Consider the following 22,231-nt stretch of genomic DNA (forward strand, 5'->3'; position numbering starts at 1 on the left):
GAAAACGTTAAAAAGCATCAGAGCTCGGAGATTATTAGTCACAAATACATTGAATACCACAAAGGAAGATGCCACTGTCACACGTTTTCACTGAGAGCAGAAAGTGAAGAAGAAGAAAGATTATTTTGTTCACAAGCCCTCATGGAGGACACACGTCAGTGAACGTGGTGGAACAAAGCCAAATACAATTACTCAAGTTCTGTAGTTAAGTTCCAATCAGAGGTAAGTGACTTTGAGTAATTTCTTTTAAGGAAATATTGTACTTTTTACTGCACTAAAAAAACATGATGCATTGTTAAATTAAACTACTCCACAATTTATACAATTAGAGCTGAAAATATTAGAAGAATAAACAATTTGTGGATTGACCGAAATTAGATTGTCACCTCTTTTAAAAATTGTTAAAGTATGTTTTCAAGCAAAAGTAGAACCGTTTCACAGCAGCTTCTCAAAGTGATAGTTTGGATGTTGTGAAGTGGGGTTGTATACTCCAGCTCAAAGGCTGCAACAACAACGGGAGACCAGACGAGTGGAAAGAACAACGTTTAAAGAACGCCTTTAACTAAAATGTCTGGAGCAAACGACACTGAACAGCAGGCGTGTCAGCCAGGAAAGAGTCGGTCCATGTTTGTGAGCCTTCATAGCTGATGAACCGCACCAGACTCAGGTGCGGTTCATCAGCTGACGACCAACATCCTGCAAGACGATTAAACATCCAGGAAAAGCAACAGAGACCCCTAGAGGACTGGAGGGGTCGTTACACCCACAGTAAACAGTACCAGCACAGAAGTTCATCAGAAGTGTCCCTTAAAAACTAAAAATGTGTCACAACGAGACAAAACAAACTAATCGATCGATGCAGACCACCTCTGCGAGGTTAAATTAGCGTTTTTGTCAATGGAGTCTGGTGAGGAGAGCGTAGATGAAAGAAGAAAGAGCCGTCTGAATGCAAACCCTGCCACCGTGTCTGGTGTGTTTGGACAATTTAAAGTCGGAGCGACACACAAAAAACAGCAACAATCAGCTGAACTGGAACATTTATACCCGACTACACCCGCCTGAGGAAAACATGCTGCTCATATCATCATCTCGCAGTGAGGTTTTATTGACGCGGAGTGAAGAAACACAAGTACATAAAAACACAAAACATGTAGAACATCTGTATTTCACCCCCTGAGGGCCTCAGCAGCGGGGCTTCTTCTCCTCCTCGGCGCCGGTCTGGGTGACGAAGAGTCTCTGGAGGAAGAGGAGCTGCAGGTACCCGGAGGCGACGATGAGGAGGCCGAGGGCCACCGACCACCAGGTGACGTACCACGAGTTGGACAGCAGCAGGAAGTAGTCGGCGCTCTTCCTCATGCGGCCGAAGCTGTAGTAGCGGAACACGTGGAACACGTGGTTCTCCACTTTGTGAGTCGCGTCCTGCAACAATAATACTGCAAGTATTACTGCTATACTGTCAATATCATTACGAATACTTCCGTTACTGAGGCCACTACTACTTCAACGACAACAACAGAGACCTACGCGATTTTAAATGTAAGTAACACTTTCAACAAGATTAGTATTTTCACAATGTCGTATTAGTACTTTTACTGAGTGTGTGTGTGTGTCTGTGTGTACCTCTATGAAGCTCAGTGTGTTGTTCAGGTCTTTGCTGACTTCCTGTTTCTTCTTCTTCTCCTCCTCTTGGCGCGTGGCGGGGTCTTTGTAGCCGTCGTAGTAAACGCCGAAGCTGAGGAAGACCTGCATGGTGCCGAAGCGGTTGTGGAAGTTGTTGAAACACATCTGATAGAAACCTGGAGAGATGGAATATACACACAGTATATATAATTATTGAAGTAAAAAGTAAAAGTTGCAATTCAAAATTGACTCACATAAAATGACTTAAGTATTGACATCAAGATAAACATAAAGTACCAGAAGTAAAAGTATTTGTTTTACAGAATCATATGATTGTTTTATGATTATTGATGCATTCATGTGTTCATCACTTTAATGTTGCAGAGCTGGAGCTCATTCTAATGACTTGTGTAGTTTGTGAATTTCACCAAGGTATCGATAAAGTTTTATCTTTATCCAAAGAAAATACACCATCATTTATTAGTTGATTATATTTTAATCTGTAAAGTAACTAAAGCTGTCAGATAAACGTAGTGGAGAATAAAGTAGCAGCAAATGGAAATACTCAAGTGAAGTACAAGTACCTTGAAAATTGTACATAAGTACAGTACTGAAGTGAATGTACTTAGTTACTTTTTTACCACTAAAATGTATTTAACCAATACACAAACATTCTCACAATGAAGCTTCATTCACAGGAAGTGAGAAAATAAAAGACAGTTTGTGACAGACAGACAGACAGAGAGACAGGTGGACAGACAGACAGGTGGACAGGTGGACAGACAGACAGACAGACAGACAGAGAGACAGGTGGACAGACAGACAGGTGGACAGACAGACAGACAGACAGACAGACAGACAGAGAGACAGGTGGACAGACAGACAGGTGGACAGACAGACAGACAGACAGACAGACAGCTACCCGTTTCCTCGGCCTCAAAGTTGATCTGACCCTTGGCCTCATCGACAGTCGACACTAGTAGACTGCTGGGAGCGTTGACGGTGACAGACAGGTGTCTGTCATGGCCGACTCCCGTCACCCACTGGACCTAAAGACAGACAGACAGACAGTCAGACAGGTCAATACAACGCAGAGTTACACCTCGTATGTTTATACTCTGTAGGGAAACATGAGCAGATTTTATGGGTGGATGACGTGAAAATCTGTAATTCTGTTGTTTGTCCAAACTGCGTTTACTATAAATATTCATGGTGCACAGAGGATGAATCCTAATTAGTGGAAATTCAAAATGTAGCAAACTGTTTACATGTTTGGCTGAGAGAAAAGTTGGTGATGCGATAAAAAACAAACAAATGTAAACAGACGTAGTGAAGGTAAATGAAGCGTGTGGCTTAAAGTGAAGAGGTGGAAACAGGAGAATTACCTCCAGCAGCTGTTTCCTTATAGATCAAGTGAAATGAAAAATACATTTGCCCAGTTTTAATCCTGTGTTATTTGTTCACAGTAACTCTTGTTATGAGTCAAATATATAAATGGAATCTGCTGCTCACATCATGTGAGTCTCTATGTTCAATCTACATTTCCACGTCTCTGGCAGAAAATGTTCAGTAATCTGACAGCAAAGGTTTTCTCACTTAAAAGTAGGAAAACATTGTGACATAGATATTTAATCTGGTAAAGAAACATATTAGATTTGAAACCACATTCAGGATCTTTGAGACCAAGAGGACCCATGAAGAGAAGCTGGTGTGGAGGCCTCGTGGTTCTTCTCACCATGAAGCTCAGATAGAATCTCTCTCCGCGGTGAGCGAAGTGCCAGAAACACTGCAACCCCGCGGCAGGAAGCACCACGGAGAAGTCGTACTGGTCGGTGCCCCAGAACAGCTCCTGGTCCGTCATGTTGGGGTGGAGGTCCGTCAGGGGTCCGCCACGAACCGGACCCAGAAACACCAGGACGAGGAATAAGCAGAGGATCCTGAACAACATGTCTGGAAGCGTGAGCAGCTCTTCTCTACATGGAACAGGTTTCAGGTCTGTGTGGAGAGATCTGAAATGATTAACCGGCACCAACATGTCGCCTCCGATGGTGGGAAAAGTGGGTCGTGATCACAGATGGAGTCACTGTGAAGGAGAGGAACAACTGTTCACCCTGCTCAACGACTGACAGGAACAAAACGGACAAATGATTTATTTATCAGTCTGGTGAAGAAAGAAAAAGATGGAATTGTATTCTAGACGACTTTAAAGAGATTCCAGCAGCTGCAACAGAGAAATCTGCATTTTTCACTTCCTGTTTCCTCGTCTGAAGTCAAAGTGTTTCTGGTTCGATGTCTGAAATAAAGTCTGTGTTCAACACAAGCTGAAGAGATTTAAACGCTTAGTTCTCTGATATAAAACAGGTCAGTGAACGCCCCTCTGGTGAATATAGAAGCCTTTCTGTGACTTCTACAGACACTTTACTTTAAGAAGCTGGGATGGACATGTGTCACTTATTTCTTACATTTTATAAACCAAACGATTAATCGGTCAAGAAGATAATCTCACACACACACGCAAGTATAGAGCTTCTCATTCATATTGTATCAGAATCAGAAGCATTTATTTGCCGAGTATGTTTCGCATACAATGAGTTTGACCTGGTTATTAACATTAAACAATCAACACAGTGCAAAAATAGAAACATATTAAAATGTACAATAAAATATTAAATAAAGTGCACAAACAAAGAGATAACAGGACTATAAAGATGTAAAAGTGTCGAGTGTATTTAAATAAAGAAACACAATCATTCAATAATCATACACAATAAATTAGACACTATTTTGGTTTTATTATTCCCAGTGAAACATGAAACACGACACTAGCTCAGTCGTACGCAACATTTACGTGAGAACTTTAGTTCCTACTAATGACACATATGAAGAGCTTGTAAAACATGATGCATTTTAGAGATTGAACAACCTGCAAGTGTATAAAGTTAAAGCAGGAAGTTTCCTCCAGATGTTAACACACATTGTGGATACATCTGGTGGTCAGATGGAGGTTTGTTGACAAAACATCTGTAATAAACCTGCACACCAGTCTCAGGACGAGGACACACGTTGTTTAAAATACAACGAGGTCAATCAGACGCCTCAGACTTTAGAATGAACCAAAAGAACCCAAATACAGAATGAAATGCACGTATTTCACACATGATGAGATTAGTTCAAGTCCAGTAGACTCCATTGAGTTGGAAATAAATTCTGGTATTTAAAGCAAGTCATGTTATTCATAAGTCACATGACTGTAGGCATGCTGCTTTGACACCTGTCAGCTGAGTCTCAGGTTAACTTCAGGGTACATCGGCAAGTCTGAATTCACTTTATTATCATTTTAAAAGCATCACATGAATCCTAACAACAGGACGGACGAGAGACAATACAACGTTCCTTTGTTTACGACGCCGTGTCGCACTACGTCACCAATAAAGATAGTTTAAAAAAAAAATACATTCATGGCACTATTTGTGATACTAGCGGAGCGGTAATTGGTATCAAGCAATATGAAAGTATCGGAATATCTATCGGGAAGGATAAAACTGTATCGGAACATCTCTAGAGAACCCAGAACCGGCTTCACCTGCAGCTTCGGACCTGCAGTCGGAGCTCCGGAGGGAGGAGGAGAGCTCAGCTCCCGGCAGCAGCAGCAGCATCATCTCCTCCTCCTCCAGGAGCAGAGCTTCTCCTCTCTGGGAGTCAACACCAACACCACCCTGCTGGAGACCCAGGACGTATTGCTGGACCCGCTGGAGGGAAGGGAGGCACGGGAGAACCAGAACCAGGACTGAGAGGGGCAGACTGTCAGACCTGCTGCAGTAACATGAGATGTTTTCTAAAGAGAGTCTGGTGCTCAGAGACACTACCACTTTAGTCCACAGGGGGCGACAGAACCAACACTACATGAAAGTTCCCCATCGTGACATTAAGTCTGACAGCTTGTAGCTGGTCAGTGTTGAACCAAGTCCCGCCTTCAGTACTTCAGTCCTGCTGAAAAGCAAAATGGCTGAAGAGGAATCTCTGCAGCTTCCTTTATTCCTGCTCGCTCACTGGTGATGAGTCGTGTAAATGTCAAACGCTACAGCTGAATGGTTTGTCCCGTGTGTGTGTGGACAGCCAGGTGTCGTCTCAGATTGCTATGCTGTGTGAATCTTTTACTACAGAATGAACAACTAAATGGTCTCTCCCCGGTGTGGACAACCAAGTGTTGTCTCAGATGTCCCTTTTGTGTGAACCTTTTACTACAAAGCGAACAACTAAACGCTTTCTCCCCCGTGTGGACCTTCAAGTGCCGTCTCAGATTTCCGTGTATCGCAAATCTTTTACTACAAACGGGACAACTAAACGGTTTCTCCCCTGTGTGGATCCTCATGTGTATGGACAATTTGCTGCTGGAACCGAAACTTGTTTTACAAAGCGAGCAGCTGAAACGTTTTCCGTCTGAATGATGTCTCATGTGAGTCAGTAAAGACGACTTACGGGAAAACCTCTGACCACAGACGGAACAAGTGCATGACTTCTCCCCCGCGTGGACTCTCACGTGTTGAACCAAACTGCTGCTGGAACCGAAACTCGTTCTACAAAAGAAGCCGCTGAAGCGGTTGCTGGTTGATGTTTTTCCAGTGTAGCGTTTAGTATCACGAGAAGGTGCTTCTTTGTTTCTGAGAGGGTTTGAACCCGACCGAGGTCCCCGAGTCTCCTCACACTCACTGCTGACGTCAGTCTCGGGTTCAGAGGACTGTCGAGTCTCCTCGGGAGCGGCGGTTTCCTCGTCTTCTCCACTCAGCACAGGGACGGGAGCGAATGGGAACTTGATATCAGCCTCCTCCAGCCCTTGAAGCAGCTCCCCCCCCTGACTGGTCCAGAGTTCCTCCTGTTCCTCTTTAATGTGTGGGGGCTCGGGGTCCTCCTGGTGGTCCTGGTCCAGACTGGAGATCCACTCCTGCTGCTCAGGGAGAAACTCTTCTGTGACCACCAACAGCTGCTGGACGTCTGTGGAGGATAAAGACATACATGGACACATATTAGAAAACTGTACTTTCATGTTAGCAGAGCTTAGCGTTTCATGTATTCATTATGTTTTATCTACATGTCTGTGTTATGGCAATTTTGAAAATTTATTTTATTGCAATATTTATACATTTGCAGTATTACAAACTGGGCGTCTGTGGTCACATTTCTGGAGAAAAATAAATGCTGTTTTGCTGATTTTTTCCAAAAAAAATGTAGTTCTGAAAAATAGAAAGTTAATATGGAATTTTGGACGCAACCCATAAAGACACCAGACTGTTAAACTCTGAGCACAAATCCTTTGACTTCACTCAAATAGACACAGATAGACATGATTAATAGATTCTTCATCATCCAGGACACGAATCTGAAGGATTTTAAGTGCAATCTTCAAGTAAAAGTACTTGGTTACATTCCACCACTGCTTGTACCAAAGTATTTACAGTTTATTATCAGTACTTTTATTTCAGTAAAGGTACTAAATACTTCCTCCAGCAAATTAAAGAGATAATAAAACAATGCAAAGTACAATATTTACCTCTGGGATGTAGTACAGTAACAAGTACAATACGTACCTCTGAGATGTAGTACAGTAACAAGTACAACAAGTACCTCTGAGATGTAGTACAGTAACAAGTACAATACGTACCTCTGAGATGTAGTACAGTAAAAAGTACAATATTTACATATTAAAATGACAATAATCAAGTACAATCAATGTACTAGCGACAACTGGTTGTAACATAATTTTCACAGATTTGTAGAATTGACTTTACTTCAGTAAAGTACTGAATACTTCCTCCAGCAGATCAAAGAGACAATAAACAATGAAACAGTACACACCTGCTCTGTGTAACCGGACTTCCGGGTTGTAAGCGGCCTCCAGTAGCTTCCTCTGTCGGTGATTCTCTCGTGAAGTGAACTCGAGCGTGTCCTCGTACTCTGCTATCGTTCGTTCAAACACGTGGAATATCTCCTCGGCAGCAGCAGTTAGTCGCTGGTTGACAAAAGCTTTCAACATTTGGACTTTAGACATTTTGTTTAATAACTTTTCCTCCAAACAAACTTCGTTAAAAAAGAGGTTCGTTCACGCTGACACTGCTTCCAGCTAGCAAGCTAAGCTAACGCCATTAGCTTCAGTAGAACACCGGGAGACGATTCAGACGTTTTTATTAAATAAACGTAACGGCACAGAGTCTATTCAGACACGTTTAAATATTAATAGTCTGATTAACGCTGTTTTTAATGAGTTCCGTCTGGACCCACAAAAGGAAAAACACTTCAAAATAAGAGGGGGAACCTCCGGTGTCACACCAAAAAAGTACCGAAAATTCCTTTCGAAAAGTGTACCGAGTTGTAATTTTCACGAGGATAAAAACATGTTAAAAAATAAATTAAATGCACTGAATACATTCATTAAATGATAAATAAAGTCCCAAACTCTAAAACAGGTACATGTCGGTTCTACTTCCAGCTAGCATGCTACGCTAACTTCTCTTAGCATTCTTGGCTAACGGAGATGAGTCTGAGTGGAAACGTCCTGAAAAGGACAAGTTCCGTCAAACATACGAGCTCTGGTGGTTCACTACGATGTAAATAATGAACTACGTGACGAGAACACAGCAGGACTCACGAGGAAAACCCGGTTTAAAACAAGGACCAGGAGATAAACCTCCTAAATCAGGCTGCGCATTGTTTAAGCTAGCCACGGTGAACTGCTTCCGGTACCAGTTCTCCTTCAAAATAAAAGTGACAACACTATTGTTTCCTGGCCATGTCTCTGTGTCTTAGCTGTGCAGCAGAATGTTGTGAATGGTATATCATACAGTTTAGTAGGTTATGGGGTTATTATTGCTGATACCTCTTTTTACACTTCATACTGTAGACCTTTGCACATATATAGATAGTGTTGCTCATTTCTGCACAAAAAACTACTAACTAATTTCTCTGTTTATTTTTTTGTACGTTTTTTTTTGTTTATTATTTACTTGTCCGTTACCATCTTCATGTTTTGCACCAATATGCCAAAGCAAAATTCCTTGTACATGAAAACCTACTTTTGAACATGTAACCAGCACTTTGTACTTAGTTTGTGTTTAATTTTTAGCAGCCGTTGTGTTGCAGAACTTCCAAACATGAACTCATTTAATTGAAACCCTGAAGTTTAGAGGAGAAACGTCTCTGCATTAAAACAAATGTGAAAAAATGTTAAATATAAGATGCTTTCGTATAGATGCAACTACATAAAACTATATAACATTAGAGCTGAAATGATTTTTCAACAGAAAAAAAACCTTTATCATTTGAAACATTGTGTTTCCTCAGAGGAACATGTCCTGAGGTTTACTGTCAGGACAAAACATCTGTAATAAACCTGCACACCAGTCCCAGGACCAAGAGATCCACAACGAGAAGAATTACAGCAACTAACAAAGTCTCACAAGCATCTCTTCTTCTACTTCAGCTTCTCCGACCAACACACGTGTTTTTGGACACTTGGCAGGTGAGCAAATCTTCTGTCACAACTACATGGTTTCTCCTCAGTGTGGATTGTCGTGTGTGGGACCACACTGCTGCTGGTGCTGAAGCTGAATGTCTCATAAGAGCCGTTAAGGACCTCCTCAGAAGGAATCTTCTACTACAAACTGAGCAACTAAATGGTTTCACTCCTAACTTTCCAATATTAAATTCCATATCTGTCACAGGTACTTTGTTTTCTAGAGGGTTTAGAAGTTACGTTTAGGCAACAAAAACACTTTAGGGTTAGGAAAAGATAACTACTCAATTTATTATATTTTTGTATAGCCCAAAATCACAAATTTGCCTCAGAGGGCTTTTCAATCCGTACACATACGACATCCTCTGTCCCGGGACCCTCACATCAGAACAGGAAAAACTCCCCAAAAAAACCCTTAACAGGGAGAAAAGAGGAAGAAACCAGAGTGAGAGCAACAGAGGAGGATCCTCTATCAGGATGAAGTGTGATAGATGTCATGTGTACAGAATTAACAACAGAGTTACGACACATTAAATATGACATAAATGATTCATATAATAGTGACCGAGGGTCTGGATGAGACGAGTTTCTTCAGCTCATTTTATTGAAGTCTTATTCCTGCTGTTACTCCTCCGCTCCTCTAGTGGTTAAATCGTGTAATGTTTATGATTCATTCAATGATTTAACACTGCTGCCCTCTAGTGGTTAAATCGTGTAATGTTTATGATTCATTAAACGATGTAACACTGCTGCCCTCTAGTGGTTAAATCGTGTAATGTTTATGATTCATTAAATTATGTAACACTGCTGCCCTCTAGTGGTTAAATCGTGTAATGTTTATGATTCATTAAATGATGTAACACTGCTGCCCTCTAGTGGTTAAATCGTGTAATGTTTATGATTCATTAAATGATGTAACACTGCTGCCCTCTAGTGGTTAAATCGTGTAATGTTTATGATTCATTAAATGATGTAACACTGCTGCCCTCTAGTGGTTAAATCGTGTAATGTTTATGATTCATTAAATGATGTGGCTGTTCTTCACAGCTGGTGATTATTTAAATGTTGCCCACAGACTCCCTCTTCTGGCTACTGATTTGTTTTGTTTGCTGCAGATATTTTGACTCACACGTTTGTTCTGTTCTTTAGTCTATATATATATATATATATATATATATATATATATATATATATATATATAAACGTGTATTACTTGTAAACCCGTCTGGTCCCACATGAGGATCCAGAGTAGACTGTAGTAAAATCAGGTCAGAAGTTGTTGACGAAATAAAAACCAGAGAGAAGCTGAGATTCTTTAAAGAGGTAGAAAGAAACTTGCTTTATTTAATCAACTTATAAAAAGGCCCCGAAATCTCTCATAACAAATATAGTACAGCCGCTCAAATACATTCTGTAAAATGACACATTCTCTCTATTTCCATCAGGTTTGAATTTAGACTTAAGGATCTTTTATTATTTAAATATCAGAACAATTAAAAACAAATATCTGCAGCACGGCACTGATTGGCTTTTTTCTGTGTTTAAGACAATTCAAGACTGTTTTTCAGGACCTGCAGACACTCTGATTAAATTTGGAGAAGTAAAAAAATACTTTTAAAAGAGTTTGTGGAAGATAATTTATTGAAAAAACAGTAAATAAAACTCCCCTGAGCAGCAGCAGCAGGAGGAGGAAGCATGACGTAACCAGAGAAACACTTTGAAACCAGCCGGCCGGTCCTGATTGGTGGTTGTAGTTTGAGACAGATTGTAGTTTGAGACAGATTGTACCGACGTCACATACAGAACAAAGCATTTCCTGTTCTCCACAAACATCAAACAGCAGTTTACATTTTCCAAACAGTAGAAGTGTCAGAGAGAGCTGAGCCTTCAGGAAGGAACCGTTCGTTTGTTCTTAAGTGGCACCAACAAGTGATTAAAGATCATTCATCAACAGAGCAGATAGTCCACTATTACATATTTGTAGTTCTGATGAGTTTCTGAAAGTAAACAAGACTCAGAGTCAGCAGCCATGCTAGCAGCTCTGTGAGGCTGTTAGCATCACTGTGCCTGCTTTGAGCTAAATGCTAACCTGCTGCTATAACGTTCACCAGGGTCTCGGTTTAGCGTGCTAGCATGTTGCTATTTACAAATTCACACTAAACACCAAGTACAGCTGAGGATGAAGGTTAGACAGGATGTTAGTTCAGCATTTACGACATTCACGAGGAACACCGGAGGAGTTTAGGAACGACAACCTTTACGATCACTTCTCTGTGAATGAAACCTTTAGAGGGCTCAGGTGGTTTTCAGCGAGTTGTAACGAGACATTTGAGACACGTTTGTGCCGTCGAGAAGACTCACAAAAAACAAACAGGAAAAGGAAAAAGAAGTTTGTGAGAGAACTCAAAAATGTGTCGTGTATTCTGAGGAAACAACATCCAAAGAGACTTTTATTTAAACGTTTGTGTCGTAACCATTTGTCCAATAAATTAAACAATCAAAGGCCACTGACGCTCCGTGGTTTGTAGTTCACGCAGCCAGAAAAGAGTTTTCATCGCAGAAGAAACAACCAATGAGCTGCACCAGCACACTGCAAAGCCTCTGGTTGTTCCATCGTTGTGTCTCATTTGAACTGAAGTTGATATAAATTGATAAGTTGATAAATTCCCTCTAAATAAATAAAATCCACATTTATTAGTTATTAATAAAAAGACAACTGCACGCTAAACTCAACCAAACTGCTGAAACTCAGAGAGCCGGTCAAAATAACGCTGATATCTCATAATCTGTAGTTAGCATCGGCTGAATTTGAGCTAACTGGAGTTAGCGACATCTACTCCAATAGAAACACTAACGACTGAGAAGTACTTTTGGTCTCAATCGGCTAACATTTAATGAGTCAATTAGTCATTTTATTATTTCCAAATAACTTAAGAGCACATCTCTGGTAAACATTTAAACTGGTGCTTTAGTTTGATTCTTTGTGGAGAAACTTTGCAGATCTGACGATTAAATCGTCAAAGTCGAATGTTAGTCGACTAAGAACCCGAACCGTCACCTTCAGTGACTCTCTACCGGTACAGGTGGTATTAAACAGGCAGGACGGGCTGACGCTAGCTGGTTAGCATGCTAATCTCAGTAGATGTCTCTGCAACACATTACGTAGACGTCAACACTGTAAATCTTCACATTCTCATGATGTTTGTTCATGTTTTGATTGTTTTAAACTAAAATTGCACCTTTAAGGAAAGAAAAAAAGAGGAATTTTTGGGATTGAAAACATCTAAATGTTTAACGTATTATGGAAGAATTCAAACATGATTTCTTTAAAAGGTTCCTGTTGAGTTTTAGACCTCCAGTAGCGTCATGTGGGTCCTTGTTTTGTTGGTCTTAAGTACCAGGATGTACATCCCCCACCCCCCCCCCCCACCCAGCTGACAGGAAGGAGGTAAAAGATTTAAAGATGGAGACCAAACATCTTGTAGTCTGAACCTGGTTCTTCTCTCCGGCTCAGAAGTCTCTGCAGAACCCATCTGGACTCTTTGGGTTCTTCACCAGCGCTGTGGTTGGTTGGTCGATTTGATTGACAGCTCGTCAGACGGAGAACTCTGCCCCGCCCCTCCAGCTGCGTCTGGGAAGTAGGGTTGGTAGTTTGAGTCCAGCGAAGGGACTGACCCACAGCAGAGAGGGGCGGCCTCCAAACACTGACCTCAGACCAGCCCAGCGAGTCTGGCGCTCCCACGTGGGCTTCTCATTCTTCAGACGCTCGATCTCCTGAAACACAGATACACAATAATTTTACACACACACGCAACCGCGCCACACGCAACCGCAACCTCGTTACACACGCACGCAACCATGTTGCAACCACGTTACACACACACACGTGCAACCACGTTACACACGCGCAACCACGTTACACACACCCGCAACCATGTTACACACGCGTTACGCACACACGTTACACACACGTTGCAACCACATTACACGCACAACCATGTTACACACGCACACACGTTACACACGCAACCACGTTACACACATACACACAACCACGTTACAGACGCATACACAACCACGTTACACACGCGTTACGCACACACACAGGCGCAACCACGTTACACGCGCACACACGTTACACACGTTACACACGCACACACGCAACCACGTTACACACACACACACACGCAACCACGTTACAGACGCACACACAACCTCATTACACACACACAACCTCGTTACACACACACACAGATACACACAACCTTGTTCATATGATTAAATGTCTCATTATTCATAATCCAGTATTAAATGTATGAGTTCCCGTCCTCACCGTCTCGTCGTTGCAGATGGAGTGGAGCTGAGTGCTGAACATCACAGATGTGAAGGTGAAGAAGAGGAGAGCTTCCATGCAGAGGAAGATCATCAGCATCATGGTCACCGGCGGGGAGAAGTCACTGCACTCTGTTCCACAGAAACACAACACCGTGAAGTACAGCTGAGATGAATGGAGTTTAAATCCTCCGTTAGGACTCACCTCTCCACTGGACTCTGACGCAGGTGATGAACTGGTACCCACAGAGAGCCAGAGCGTGACTGGAGATCATAGAGATGTACATCTGTGGAGGAAGAGAAGCAGACCTCTTCACTCTGTGGGTGGGTTAACGCCTCAGAGTCTGAGGGGGTCGAACAGGGAATACTTCTCTCAGGTTCAGCCTGTTGTGGTGCCGAACGTCTAACACGAGTACTAATGAGTATCGTCTATGAACAAAACAGCTCTAAACAACGTCTAAACTAGTCTCACACACACACACACACTCTCTCACACGCACACACACACACACACACGTCACCATTGTTGTTTCCTCAGTCAGCAGATGAAGACTGGCTGGTTCCCGACATCAAGAAAAGGAAAACATGTCACTGAACCACGCAGCAAAATAACCTTTTTGTTATTTACAACAAACCCTGCATTAACATAACATTAGTGTGTATATGCAGGTTCTTTAAACTGACAAGAGACCGTTTCATTGCCAGATAGTAAGAATGTCTTCATGGGTTAGTAAACATAAAAACTAAGAAACCACAGGAACACTTTTATATCGGTTACTATTCAGTCTCTCTAAACTCTGTGCCTTTGTGGCTGAGCGCAGACGTCTAGTTAACCGAATATTTATTCAACAGTGACGAGAACATCTGTAGGCCGTCCGTCATTTCACTGTCTGGAGACGGTGGAGCGTCTGACAAATGACAAAACCACAAGATCTGTAGTTTCCCTTAAATATTTAACGCGAGTGGACGTCTGATTGGTTAGATTGGTTGTAAATTAACTCACAGTGAAGAGGACGAAGAAGCGCTGGTTCTTCTCCCCGACACAGTTGTTGACCCAGGGACAGTGGTGGTCCATCTTACGGATGCAGCGCTTACAGATACTGTAGAAGAAGAAGAGAACATGGAAGTGTTACCACCGAGCTACAGGAACTCATTTACATCTCTAACAGATGAAACAAGTTTAAGACGAGGAGCCACAGGAGTTTGATTCTTTCAAATCAAAAACAAGATGGTAAACAGATCCTCAGTTTCTTTTTCTTGCTCCCCTTAATTCAAGTCTTCCTTTGACAAACAAAACATTTTCGATATCCAGTCACTTTTGCCATGAATGTAAATTGAGCTTATAATTAAAGACTAAAATGGAATCATGGATTTAGAGATAAAAAGTTCATCTCTGCTTCATAGCAGGAACATTTTTAATCGTCTCCATTGTTGGTGCTTCTTCTTCTCTCGCTGAGTTTCATATAAATGTCAAAAAAAGACAAAGCCTTCCTGACCTTTGATGCCCTCGTTTTTAAAGCCGACGCGTACAAGAAGTCCAAACAATGGATCCTCGCAGCTCTGTGATATATGGTAGAAAGCTCCAGATAAAGCTCGTAAGTGGACCCTTGAGTTAAAAGGAATTTATTATACTCACCAAATGTAAACTATGTAATATCTTCATGAACAGAAGAGATTTGTTTTTTGTCTTTTCTTCAAACCAGAAGATAAACTATCAGAACAAATACATGATATTAATATAAACAGACATTTAAAGCCTCTTTTAGTTCAGAGTTTAGACTTTTACCGTCTCGTGTTCAGAGTCTCATTCTGCTTCAGATTCAGAAAAAAACTCCCAAATCAGTGAACGGTTGCGACCGTCTGACCTGCAGTGATGAGCCCTCTCTGGTTTGATGCTGCAGCATTTTGGACATTTGTAGATGACCTCTCCGGGCTTCAGCTGCAGACTCTCCATGTACTTCTTAGTGGCGTTTCCTTTAGGAACGGCTCCCTGAGGAGAAGAGAGGAGGAGACTCGATGAAAACATTTCATTATTATATATTGTAAATCAAACTCCTCCAGCTGGTGTCCCGTCAGCTTCCCTCACCGGGTCAGTCAGCATGGTGCGGAGGTGCGAGGCCAGCGCCAGCACCGCCAGGCTGTTGAACAGCACCCCGTTGACCACGGCGTACCAGAAGCTCCTGGAGGGCAGCAGCATGACGAAGGTGACCACGAAGTCGGCGAAGAAGACCAGGAACCAGGTGATGAAGGCGCACACCATGCCGCAGCAGTCCTGGATGAACCAGAGCCGTCGCTCGTCCTCACCGCGGGAACTCCTCTCCAACGCCACCGCCGCCTTCTCCTCCTCGTCCTCCTCCTCCCCGTCCAACAGGGGGCGCTGCGGATCTACGTCCCGCTGCCTGTGGCCCGAGGACATTCTGCCCTGATGGACACGAGCAGGTTAAAGTAAAATAATGATTTCTGTTTAAGTGCTCTTATTCCAGTTGTACAATCGTATATTTTTTGTTTTCTTTCCTATTTATGTGAAAGTCTTGCACAATAACATTAAAGTGACAATACATCTCAGAGACGTCCAGCTTGAGTGAGGAGGATCTTTACTTACTTAGAAGTTCCTCGACTTTATCTCATCATCTCCTCTCCTCCGTGGAGTCACTTCACATCAGTCACATCGCTGCAGACAGCAGAGACAAAAGGTCAAGAAGTACAAGTATTCAGATCCTTTACTTAACTCAAAGTATCAATACCACACTGTACAAAAAGTACAATATGTACCTCTGAGATGTAGTGGAGTAAAAAGTACAATATGTACCTCTGAGATGTAGTACAGTATAAAGTACAATATGTACCTCTGAGATGTAGTACAGTATAAAGTACAATATGTACCTCTGAGATGTAGTACAGTATAAAGTACAATATTTACCTCTGAGATGTAGTACAGTAAAAAGTACAATATGTACCTGAGATGTAGTACAGTAAAAAGTACAATATGTACCTCTGAGATGTAGTACAGTAAAAAGTATAATATGTACCTCTGAGATGTAGTACAGTAAAAAGTATATGTACCTCTGAGATGTAGTACAGTATAAAGTACAATATTTACCTCTGAGATGTAGTACAGTAAAAAGTACAATATGTACCTGAGATGTAGTACAGTAAAAAGTACAATATGTACCTCTGAGATGTAGTACAGTATAAAGTACAATATTTACCTCTGAGATGTAGTACAGTAAAAAGTACAATATGTACCTGAGATGTAGTACAGTATAAAGTACAATATGTACCTCTGAGATGTAGTACAGTAAAAAGTACAATATTTACCTCTGAGATGTAGTACAGTAAAAAGTACAATATGTACCTCTGAGATGTAGTACAGTAAAAAGTACAATATGTACCTCTGAGATGTAGTACAGTAAAAAGTACAATATGTACCTCTGAGATGTAGTACAGTAAAAAGTATAATATGTACCTGAGATGTAGTACAGTAAAAAGTACAATATTTACCTCTGAGATGTAGTACAGTAAAAAGTACAATATTTACCTCTGAGATGTAGTACAGTAAAAAGTATAATATGTACCTCTGAGATGTAGTACAGTATAAAGTACAATATGTACCTCTGAGATGTAGTACAGTAAAAAGTACAATATGTACCTCTGAGATGTAGTACAGTAAAAAGTACAATATGTACCTCTGAGATGTAGTACAGTAAAAAGTATAATATGTACCTCTGAGATGTAGTACAGTATAAAGTACAATATGTACCTCTGAGATGTAGTACAGTAAAAAGTACAATATGTACCTCTGAGATGTAGTACAGTAAAAAGTACAATATGTACCTCTGAGATGTAGTGGACTAGGAGTAGTATAAAATAGAGATAGTGAAGTAAAGTACAAGTATCTCTAAATGTACGTCGCTAGATTCAAACTCACTATAACACACATTGACGTTGTTATGCTCCGTGTGTAAAACACACCACACCAACACAATATTTAGCTAACCTAACATGAGCTAACACGTTAGCATAACAAACCTAGCAACCAGCTAACCTACCGCTAGCTCTTTAGCCGTGTGTGTTAGCCACATCTAGCTACCCTTTAGATACACGTTATAACTTCATTAAAGTACACCTGGTTACAAACAGGGACGATGTAACGACATCAGTAGCAGTAGACTAGCGTTAGCTTGTGTTAGCCGTTAGCTAGCTTGTGTTTTAGCTACAAATGCTTCCTATTTTTTAGATATCTAGCACCAGGCAGGTGAACCGGCACAACACCCGTAGTCCACGCTACTAGACGGTTCATGTTGTGGGCGACACATTATTTACTACACGTTAATTAAACAGCAGCATCGTCACGAGGCTAAACAGAGCTTTAGCATAACATATTCATCTTTAGCTCTGGGAGTTCATTCATTTAATCTGCGCTAAATTCAGTAAGATAACTCACCAAAATCAGTTCCTGGTAAAAAGAAAAAGTTAAATCAATTGAATGTGATATGTGAATGTGTTTTATTTTGGCTTCATTCTGGACTCACGTCACCACAGACGAAAGCACGGAAGCAGCTGTGAGCTGCTCATTAAGCAGTGAACCAGACTGACATGTGTCAAAACAACCCGCTACTCTTCATCCTTCAAGTGTTTCATCTCGTCAACCAGAAAAAATAACGTTTGAAAAGGCTTCTGATGAATAATAAATCATAAATAATAAATCTCACCTTCGTGTCTCCAGTGGAAGTTTGTTCATGTGAGGAGTGGGCTCATTGTTGCCCCCCTGGTGGCCGTTTGAGGAAAAACACCCACTAAAATATTTCATTATTGTACTTTTTGGACTCAAATAAACAGAAAAAAAACCTTAAAAACTACAAATTACAAGAAAAAAATCAATGTGTAGAGATTATCTTGAGCTCATCACTTGACACTTAAACGTTATATACTTTTACTTCCTGTTTAATACCTCTGTAGAAACAGCTCTGGAAAAAATTAAGAAAAAATTAAAAGACCGCTGTTCTTAAATGTATAGAAGCCTGCATATACATATATACATATATATACACGCACATATACATATATACACATATATCTACACACATATATACACACACACACACACACACACACATATATATATACATACATATACATACATCTTTCTTTGAGCTTATTTTGTCTTTTCTTATCAACACTGCAAATCTTTTTGGTGAAATATTATTGAAGCTTCTTCATTGAAACACGACAGATGAAACATAATCAATGAGTTTATTGTTATTTGGGTGTGAATTAAATAAGGCACATTCACATCATTTTAAAAACATCAAAACCTAAAAGATAAAATCAGTGGTACAAAAATAATTCAAGTTCGACATCCTTTCATCTTAAAACTCTGAAAACACAGAAATCTGAAGAACCGGTGGACGTCTCCGTGTGACGAAACAAAAAAGAGTTGAAAGTGAAGCAGTGAGCATCGACGGAAGCATTCATAGTAAAAGAAGTGAACGTGTGAACAGTGTGACGTGTGAACAGTGAGGACCACTCTACGCTCCCGTTTCATTGTGTTGAGAAGTATTAAATATCTTATAATGTTAAAAAGACCAAACTGGTGGTTTTGCATATTTAATATGTTTTACGTCTTCAGTACGTTGTGAAGAAATGAACTTTGTGAAGACATGAAACTTGCTTGCAGGCTGATTTGAATCATTCTGATGAAGAATCTTTATTTAACATCATGATGTGGAAGAAACACATGTGACGTAATGATGTTGATCAAGACGTCTTCTGTGAATTATGTTTGACCAGAATCATTTTTTAAATTAATAATTAAAAAGTAAAAATGTGTTTTTTAAGCAGAGCTGCAACTAAACAACGATCAATCAATCCAACAGTTATGTTTCTCTTATTATAAATGATTTCTTTGGTCTGTTTGTTCTCCGTGCTGCTGGACGCTGATGGACTCTTAAATTAATGAATTTATGTTTAAGAAAACTGCTCCTGAACGCAGCATTAACAGACAACACGCGTCCACTGTTCATCTTTCTGCAGCGAGTTTCACGTCTTCAAAGATCTTCACAGAAACAAAATAAAACCAGCGAGTTGTAAGAAAGGGAATCAAATCTAAAATATGAAAATAAGATTTGTTATTAACGGGATTAAAAACCATTAAAAACCTGCTCTTTGTCCGAGGAGGAAACACTTTGAACGTCTCTGGACACACGACGAGAGTTAGAAACTACAGACCCTGATGAAATGGAAGTGGAGGAGCACGACGTTAAACTGTGCAAACATTTCTTCACACTGAAAACAAACCAACATCGAGTATTCAAGTAACACAAATGAAGCCCGGTGGTCGGATCAGAGCTGAACTAAACTAAACTAAAGCAACAACGCGCATACAAACTAAAACAATGTCAGCTTGCATCCTGTTTTCCTTTTTGTTGTTGTAAAGGCTAGAAGAAGAAAGTGCTTCAAACTCAAGAGAGAGAAGAGGAGGAGGAGGAAGAGGAGGATGAAGACCTCTTCAGACTGGAGGAGTTCAGGAAGGAGAGAGTCTGTTAATGTAACCAACAACATCTGATCCGTTAAAGTCACAATGAAATGATGTTTTGCACCGTTGCATGTATTTGCTGCTGAAGCTGGAAGATGTTACAAAAAGCAGGAAATGATCATTCAACCAAAATGTTCACTTTAAAGGTAAAGTTAGGCTCCAGACAGTCATTCTACCCGTCAGATCACAGGAGCTGCTGGTCCGTTAGTTAGTTAGTGTTGTTGTGTGTTTAGTGTTTTAAAGGGTTCGTTCGGATTCATTAAAGTCTCACAACAACTCAAACTGACGAGCCGACCAGCAGCTCCTGTGATCTGAGGGGTTACATGTTTGGTGTCTCTGAAGAGAGCAGATCGTTTAGAGTCAGTTAGAAAAGGAAATAAAGTTTGATTCAACGTGAGAGCAACGTGCTAAATTAGTGCTTTCTATAGATCAACCGTTAAATATAAGAAAGATGTTGTGTTTCACAGGAAGTGAAAGTGATGTGATTCCAAAATAAAACAATATAAGAGAAGACAATGAGCTTCTGTGTATTGCTGTTGAATGTCTCCCCAGCTCTCTGGTGACGTTTTGAAACCCAACTACCGTCGAGTTTAAACCATCAAACAGTGACCAGAGAGGATTTTAGGGATTTGTGTGAATGCTTTAAGTTGAAAAACTCTGCAGACAAAATACATTTTAACATTTCATTGTGACTTTAAAACTACCAACACATCTCCTCACTTAAGTGTTGGTTTAAGGTAGGTGAACAGAATTTATTTAGTGGCGCTCACAGCGTTGATAAATTTAACTTTTTATTACCTGACATTTAGAAGTAGGTATTGGGGAGTTTTTCCGATACCATTTATTTATTCCCGATGCGTATTGGCCGATAGCAGTTTAATTAATAATAATAATTATAATCAGCTGCTTAGATCTAGTGTTTGGAAGTTAAAAGGTCATCATTTCTCTTTAATATCTATTTTATATCGCTGTGAAAACCTTCAAACAACTCCTTCACCAAAAACACTACATTTTAAAAGATTACATTTGAACACATCACGATAGCTCAATACTCCTTTTTACTGAGCTTGAACGCATCATAATGTTGACTCGATGCAACCTTCGTTAGCACCGTTATGTTGCCAAGCAGGCGCTAACGGCTAACGCTAACGCTAACTAGCTCTCCTCCAGCAGATTTCAACACTAGATTAGTTGTTCACAGTGTAACGTTATCGGGAAAAAGAAAGTAAAGGTGCAGGAGGCGTCTAACACTGGTACTAGTTTGCACATGCTCAGTAACGATCGGGCAGGACGTACAAGTGACACGTGTTGTTGTTGTTGTTGTTGCTGTGTAGCGTAAATGAGCTGATAAAAAATATGATAACGTTATTTGGGAGTCGGTGCATAGACTCGCGTACTCGTCGATACCCGATCCAGCATTTTAGAGCCGTATCGGAGGCCTTTCTGATACCGGTATCGGAACTAGTCTCGTTAATTCCCGTCCCTGCTAGAAAAGCCGGCGTACCCAAACTGGGCAGCGTCCTGCTTTTTTTTAGCTTCCTCAGACGTTCTTTCTACCAGAGATACAGGACGAGTCAGAGAGTCAGCGTCACATCTGACCTCAACATGTGTGCTTTTCCATTTTTGGTGTTTGTGTTGCATCGAGAGAAACCAAACGTCTGGCCCCCTCACGACGTCTCGGTGACTGGACTCTCCCCTCTGCTCTCTGGCGTTTGGTCGGCGTCTCTCTCATCGCCTCCCTCGGTCTGGATCGCGGCGTGGAGGTCAACGGGGCAGGGGGGACTCGAACCCGCGTCCTCGCTCTGGACGTCGGCGTGAGTCTGGTCGTCGGCAGACTCCGTCTCTCCGCTCGGAGGGCTGGGACTCTGGCTGTTGGTGTCGCGTGAAGCGGAGTTGGCGCTCGAGGTGCGAGCGGGACGCGGTTCAAACGGGTCATCGGCGTGGGACGGTGGCGAGGCGGAGTGTGTTTCTCTGGACGTCTGAGCGTCTGCTGACTCGGTGTGTGTGTCACCTGTGTGATCACTCTCCTGTGGAGCGTATTCAGTCGTGTTTGGCCCAAGCGGTTGTTCTCCAGAGTCCAGGGTGTGACAGCGACCCAGGGGCCGCTCTCTGAGCCGGGGCCCGGCGTCGAGGCTCGCCGAGGGGCAGCTGACCTCCACCGTCTCCCCTCGCCTCAACCGCCTCCTGTCTGGATTCCCCTGGGAGGAAAAATGAAGATCAGGGCTGAAAACTTTGAA

The 22,231-nt window shown here is 41.4% G+C and overlaps 4 protein-coding genes across 6 annotated transcripts in view; all 4 read right to left on the reverse strand.

Moving 5' to 3' along the window:
• Positions 1–1,182: 1,182 nt before the first annotated feature.
• LOC142948149 (transmembrane emp24 domain-containing protein 6-like) lies at positions 1,183–3,568 on the reverse strand. Its single transcript, XM_076090031.1, has 4 exons — positions 3,356–3,568; positions 2,543–2,669; positions 1,621–1,796; positions 1,183–1,419 (listed from the first exon to the last, which is right to left on the reverse strand). Exons 1-4 carry the CDS (start codon positions 3,566–3,568, stop codon positions 1,183–1,185), a joined length of 753 nt encoding a protein of 250 aa, XP_075946146.1.
• An 824-nt stretch (positions 3,569–4,392) lies between these two features.
• On the reverse strand, positions 4,393–8,348 carry LOC142947839 (uncharacterized). Its single transcript, XM_076089706.1, has 2 exons — positions 7,474–8,348; positions 4,393–6,612 (listed from the first exon to the last, which is right to left on the reverse strand). The coding sequence occupies exons 1-2, from the start codon at positions 7,664–7,666 to the stop codon at positions 5,699–5,701; spliced, it is 1,107 nt and encodes a 368-aa protein (XP_075945821.1). The 5' UTR covers positions 7,667–8,348; the 3' UTR covers positions 4,393–5,698.
• A 2,090-nt stretch (positions 8,349–10,438) lies between these two features.
• Positions 10,439–18,057, reverse strand: LOC142947840 (palmitoyltransferase ZDHHC7-like). The gene is made up of 8 exons (XM_076089707.1): positions 17,904–18,057; positions 16,062–16,130; positions 15,546–15,881; positions 15,325–15,449; positions 14,463–14,559; positions 13,665–13,746; positions 13,461–13,591; positions 10,439–12,901 (listed from the first exon to the last, which is right to left on the reverse strand). Exons 3-8 carry the CDS (start codon positions 15,873–15,875, stop codon positions 12,722–12,724), a joined length of 945 nt encoding a protein of 314 aa, XP_075945822.1. The 5' UTR covers positions 15,876–15,881; positions 16,062–16,130; positions 17,904–18,057; the 3' UTR covers positions 10,439–12,721.
• Positions 18,058–18,693: 636 nt separating this feature from the next.
• ankrd27 (ankyrin repeat domain 27 (VPS9 domain)) overlaps positions 18,694–22,231 on the reverse strand; it is a 28,391-nt gene continuing 24,853 nt past the window's right edge. For all 3 annotated transcript variants that reach the window (XM_076089708.1, XM_076089709.1, XM_076089710.1), the window contains one exon: positions 18,694–22,192. In XM_076089708.1, the coding sequence (XP_075945823.1) occupies positions 21,662–22,192 (531 nt within the window). In that variant the 3' untranslated portion in view covers positions 18,694–21,661. The remainder of the gene's footprint in view (positions 22,193–22,231) is intronic.

Source organism: Anarhichas minor, unplaced genomic scaffold (assembly GCF_050575085.1).
Source record: "Anarhichas minor isolate MPS153535 unplaced genomic scaffold, ASM5057508v1 ptg000011l, whole genome shotgun sequence".
NCBI classification, from domain to species: Eukaryota; Metazoa; Chordata; class Actinopteri; order Perciformes; family Anarhichadidae; genus Anarhichas; species Anarhichas minor.

Bases quoted from the DNA above. Each gene is read 5' to 3' on its own strand.
- LOC142947839 (XM_076089706.1), bottom strand. From the start codon at position 7,666: ATGTCTAAAGTCCAAATGTTGAAAGCTTTTGTCAACCAGCGACTAACT. The intron at 6,613-7,473 runs GTGTGTACTGTT...TATCCTCCACAG, and splicing joins AGTCCGGTTACACAGAGCAG to ACGTCCAGCAGCTGTTGGTG.
- LOC142948149 (XM_076090031.1), bottom strand. From the start codon at position 3,568: ATGTTGTTCAGGATCCTCTGCTTATTCCTCGTCCTGGTGTTTCTGGGT. The intron at 2,670-3,355 runs GTGAGAAGAACC...GTCTGTCTTTAG, and splicing joins GATTCTATCTGAGCTTCATG to GTCCAGTGGGTGACGGGAGT. The intron at 1,420-1,620 runs GTACACACAGAC...TTATTGTTGCAG, and splicing joins ACACACTGAGCTTCATAGAG to GACGCGACTCACAAAGTGGA.
- LOC142947840 (XM_076089707.1), bottom strand. From the start codon at position 15,875: ATGTCCTCGGGCCACAGGCAGCGGGACGTAGATCCGCAGCGCCCCCTG. The intron at 13,747-14,462 runs GTGAGTTAATTT...CTTCCTCCACAG, and splicing joins GCTTCTTCGTCCTCTTCACT to ATGTACATCTCTATGATCTC. The intron at 12,902-13,460 runs GTGAGGACGGGA...TCTGTGTTTCAG, and splicing joins CCATCTGCAACGACGAGACG to GAGATCGAGCGTCTGAAGAA.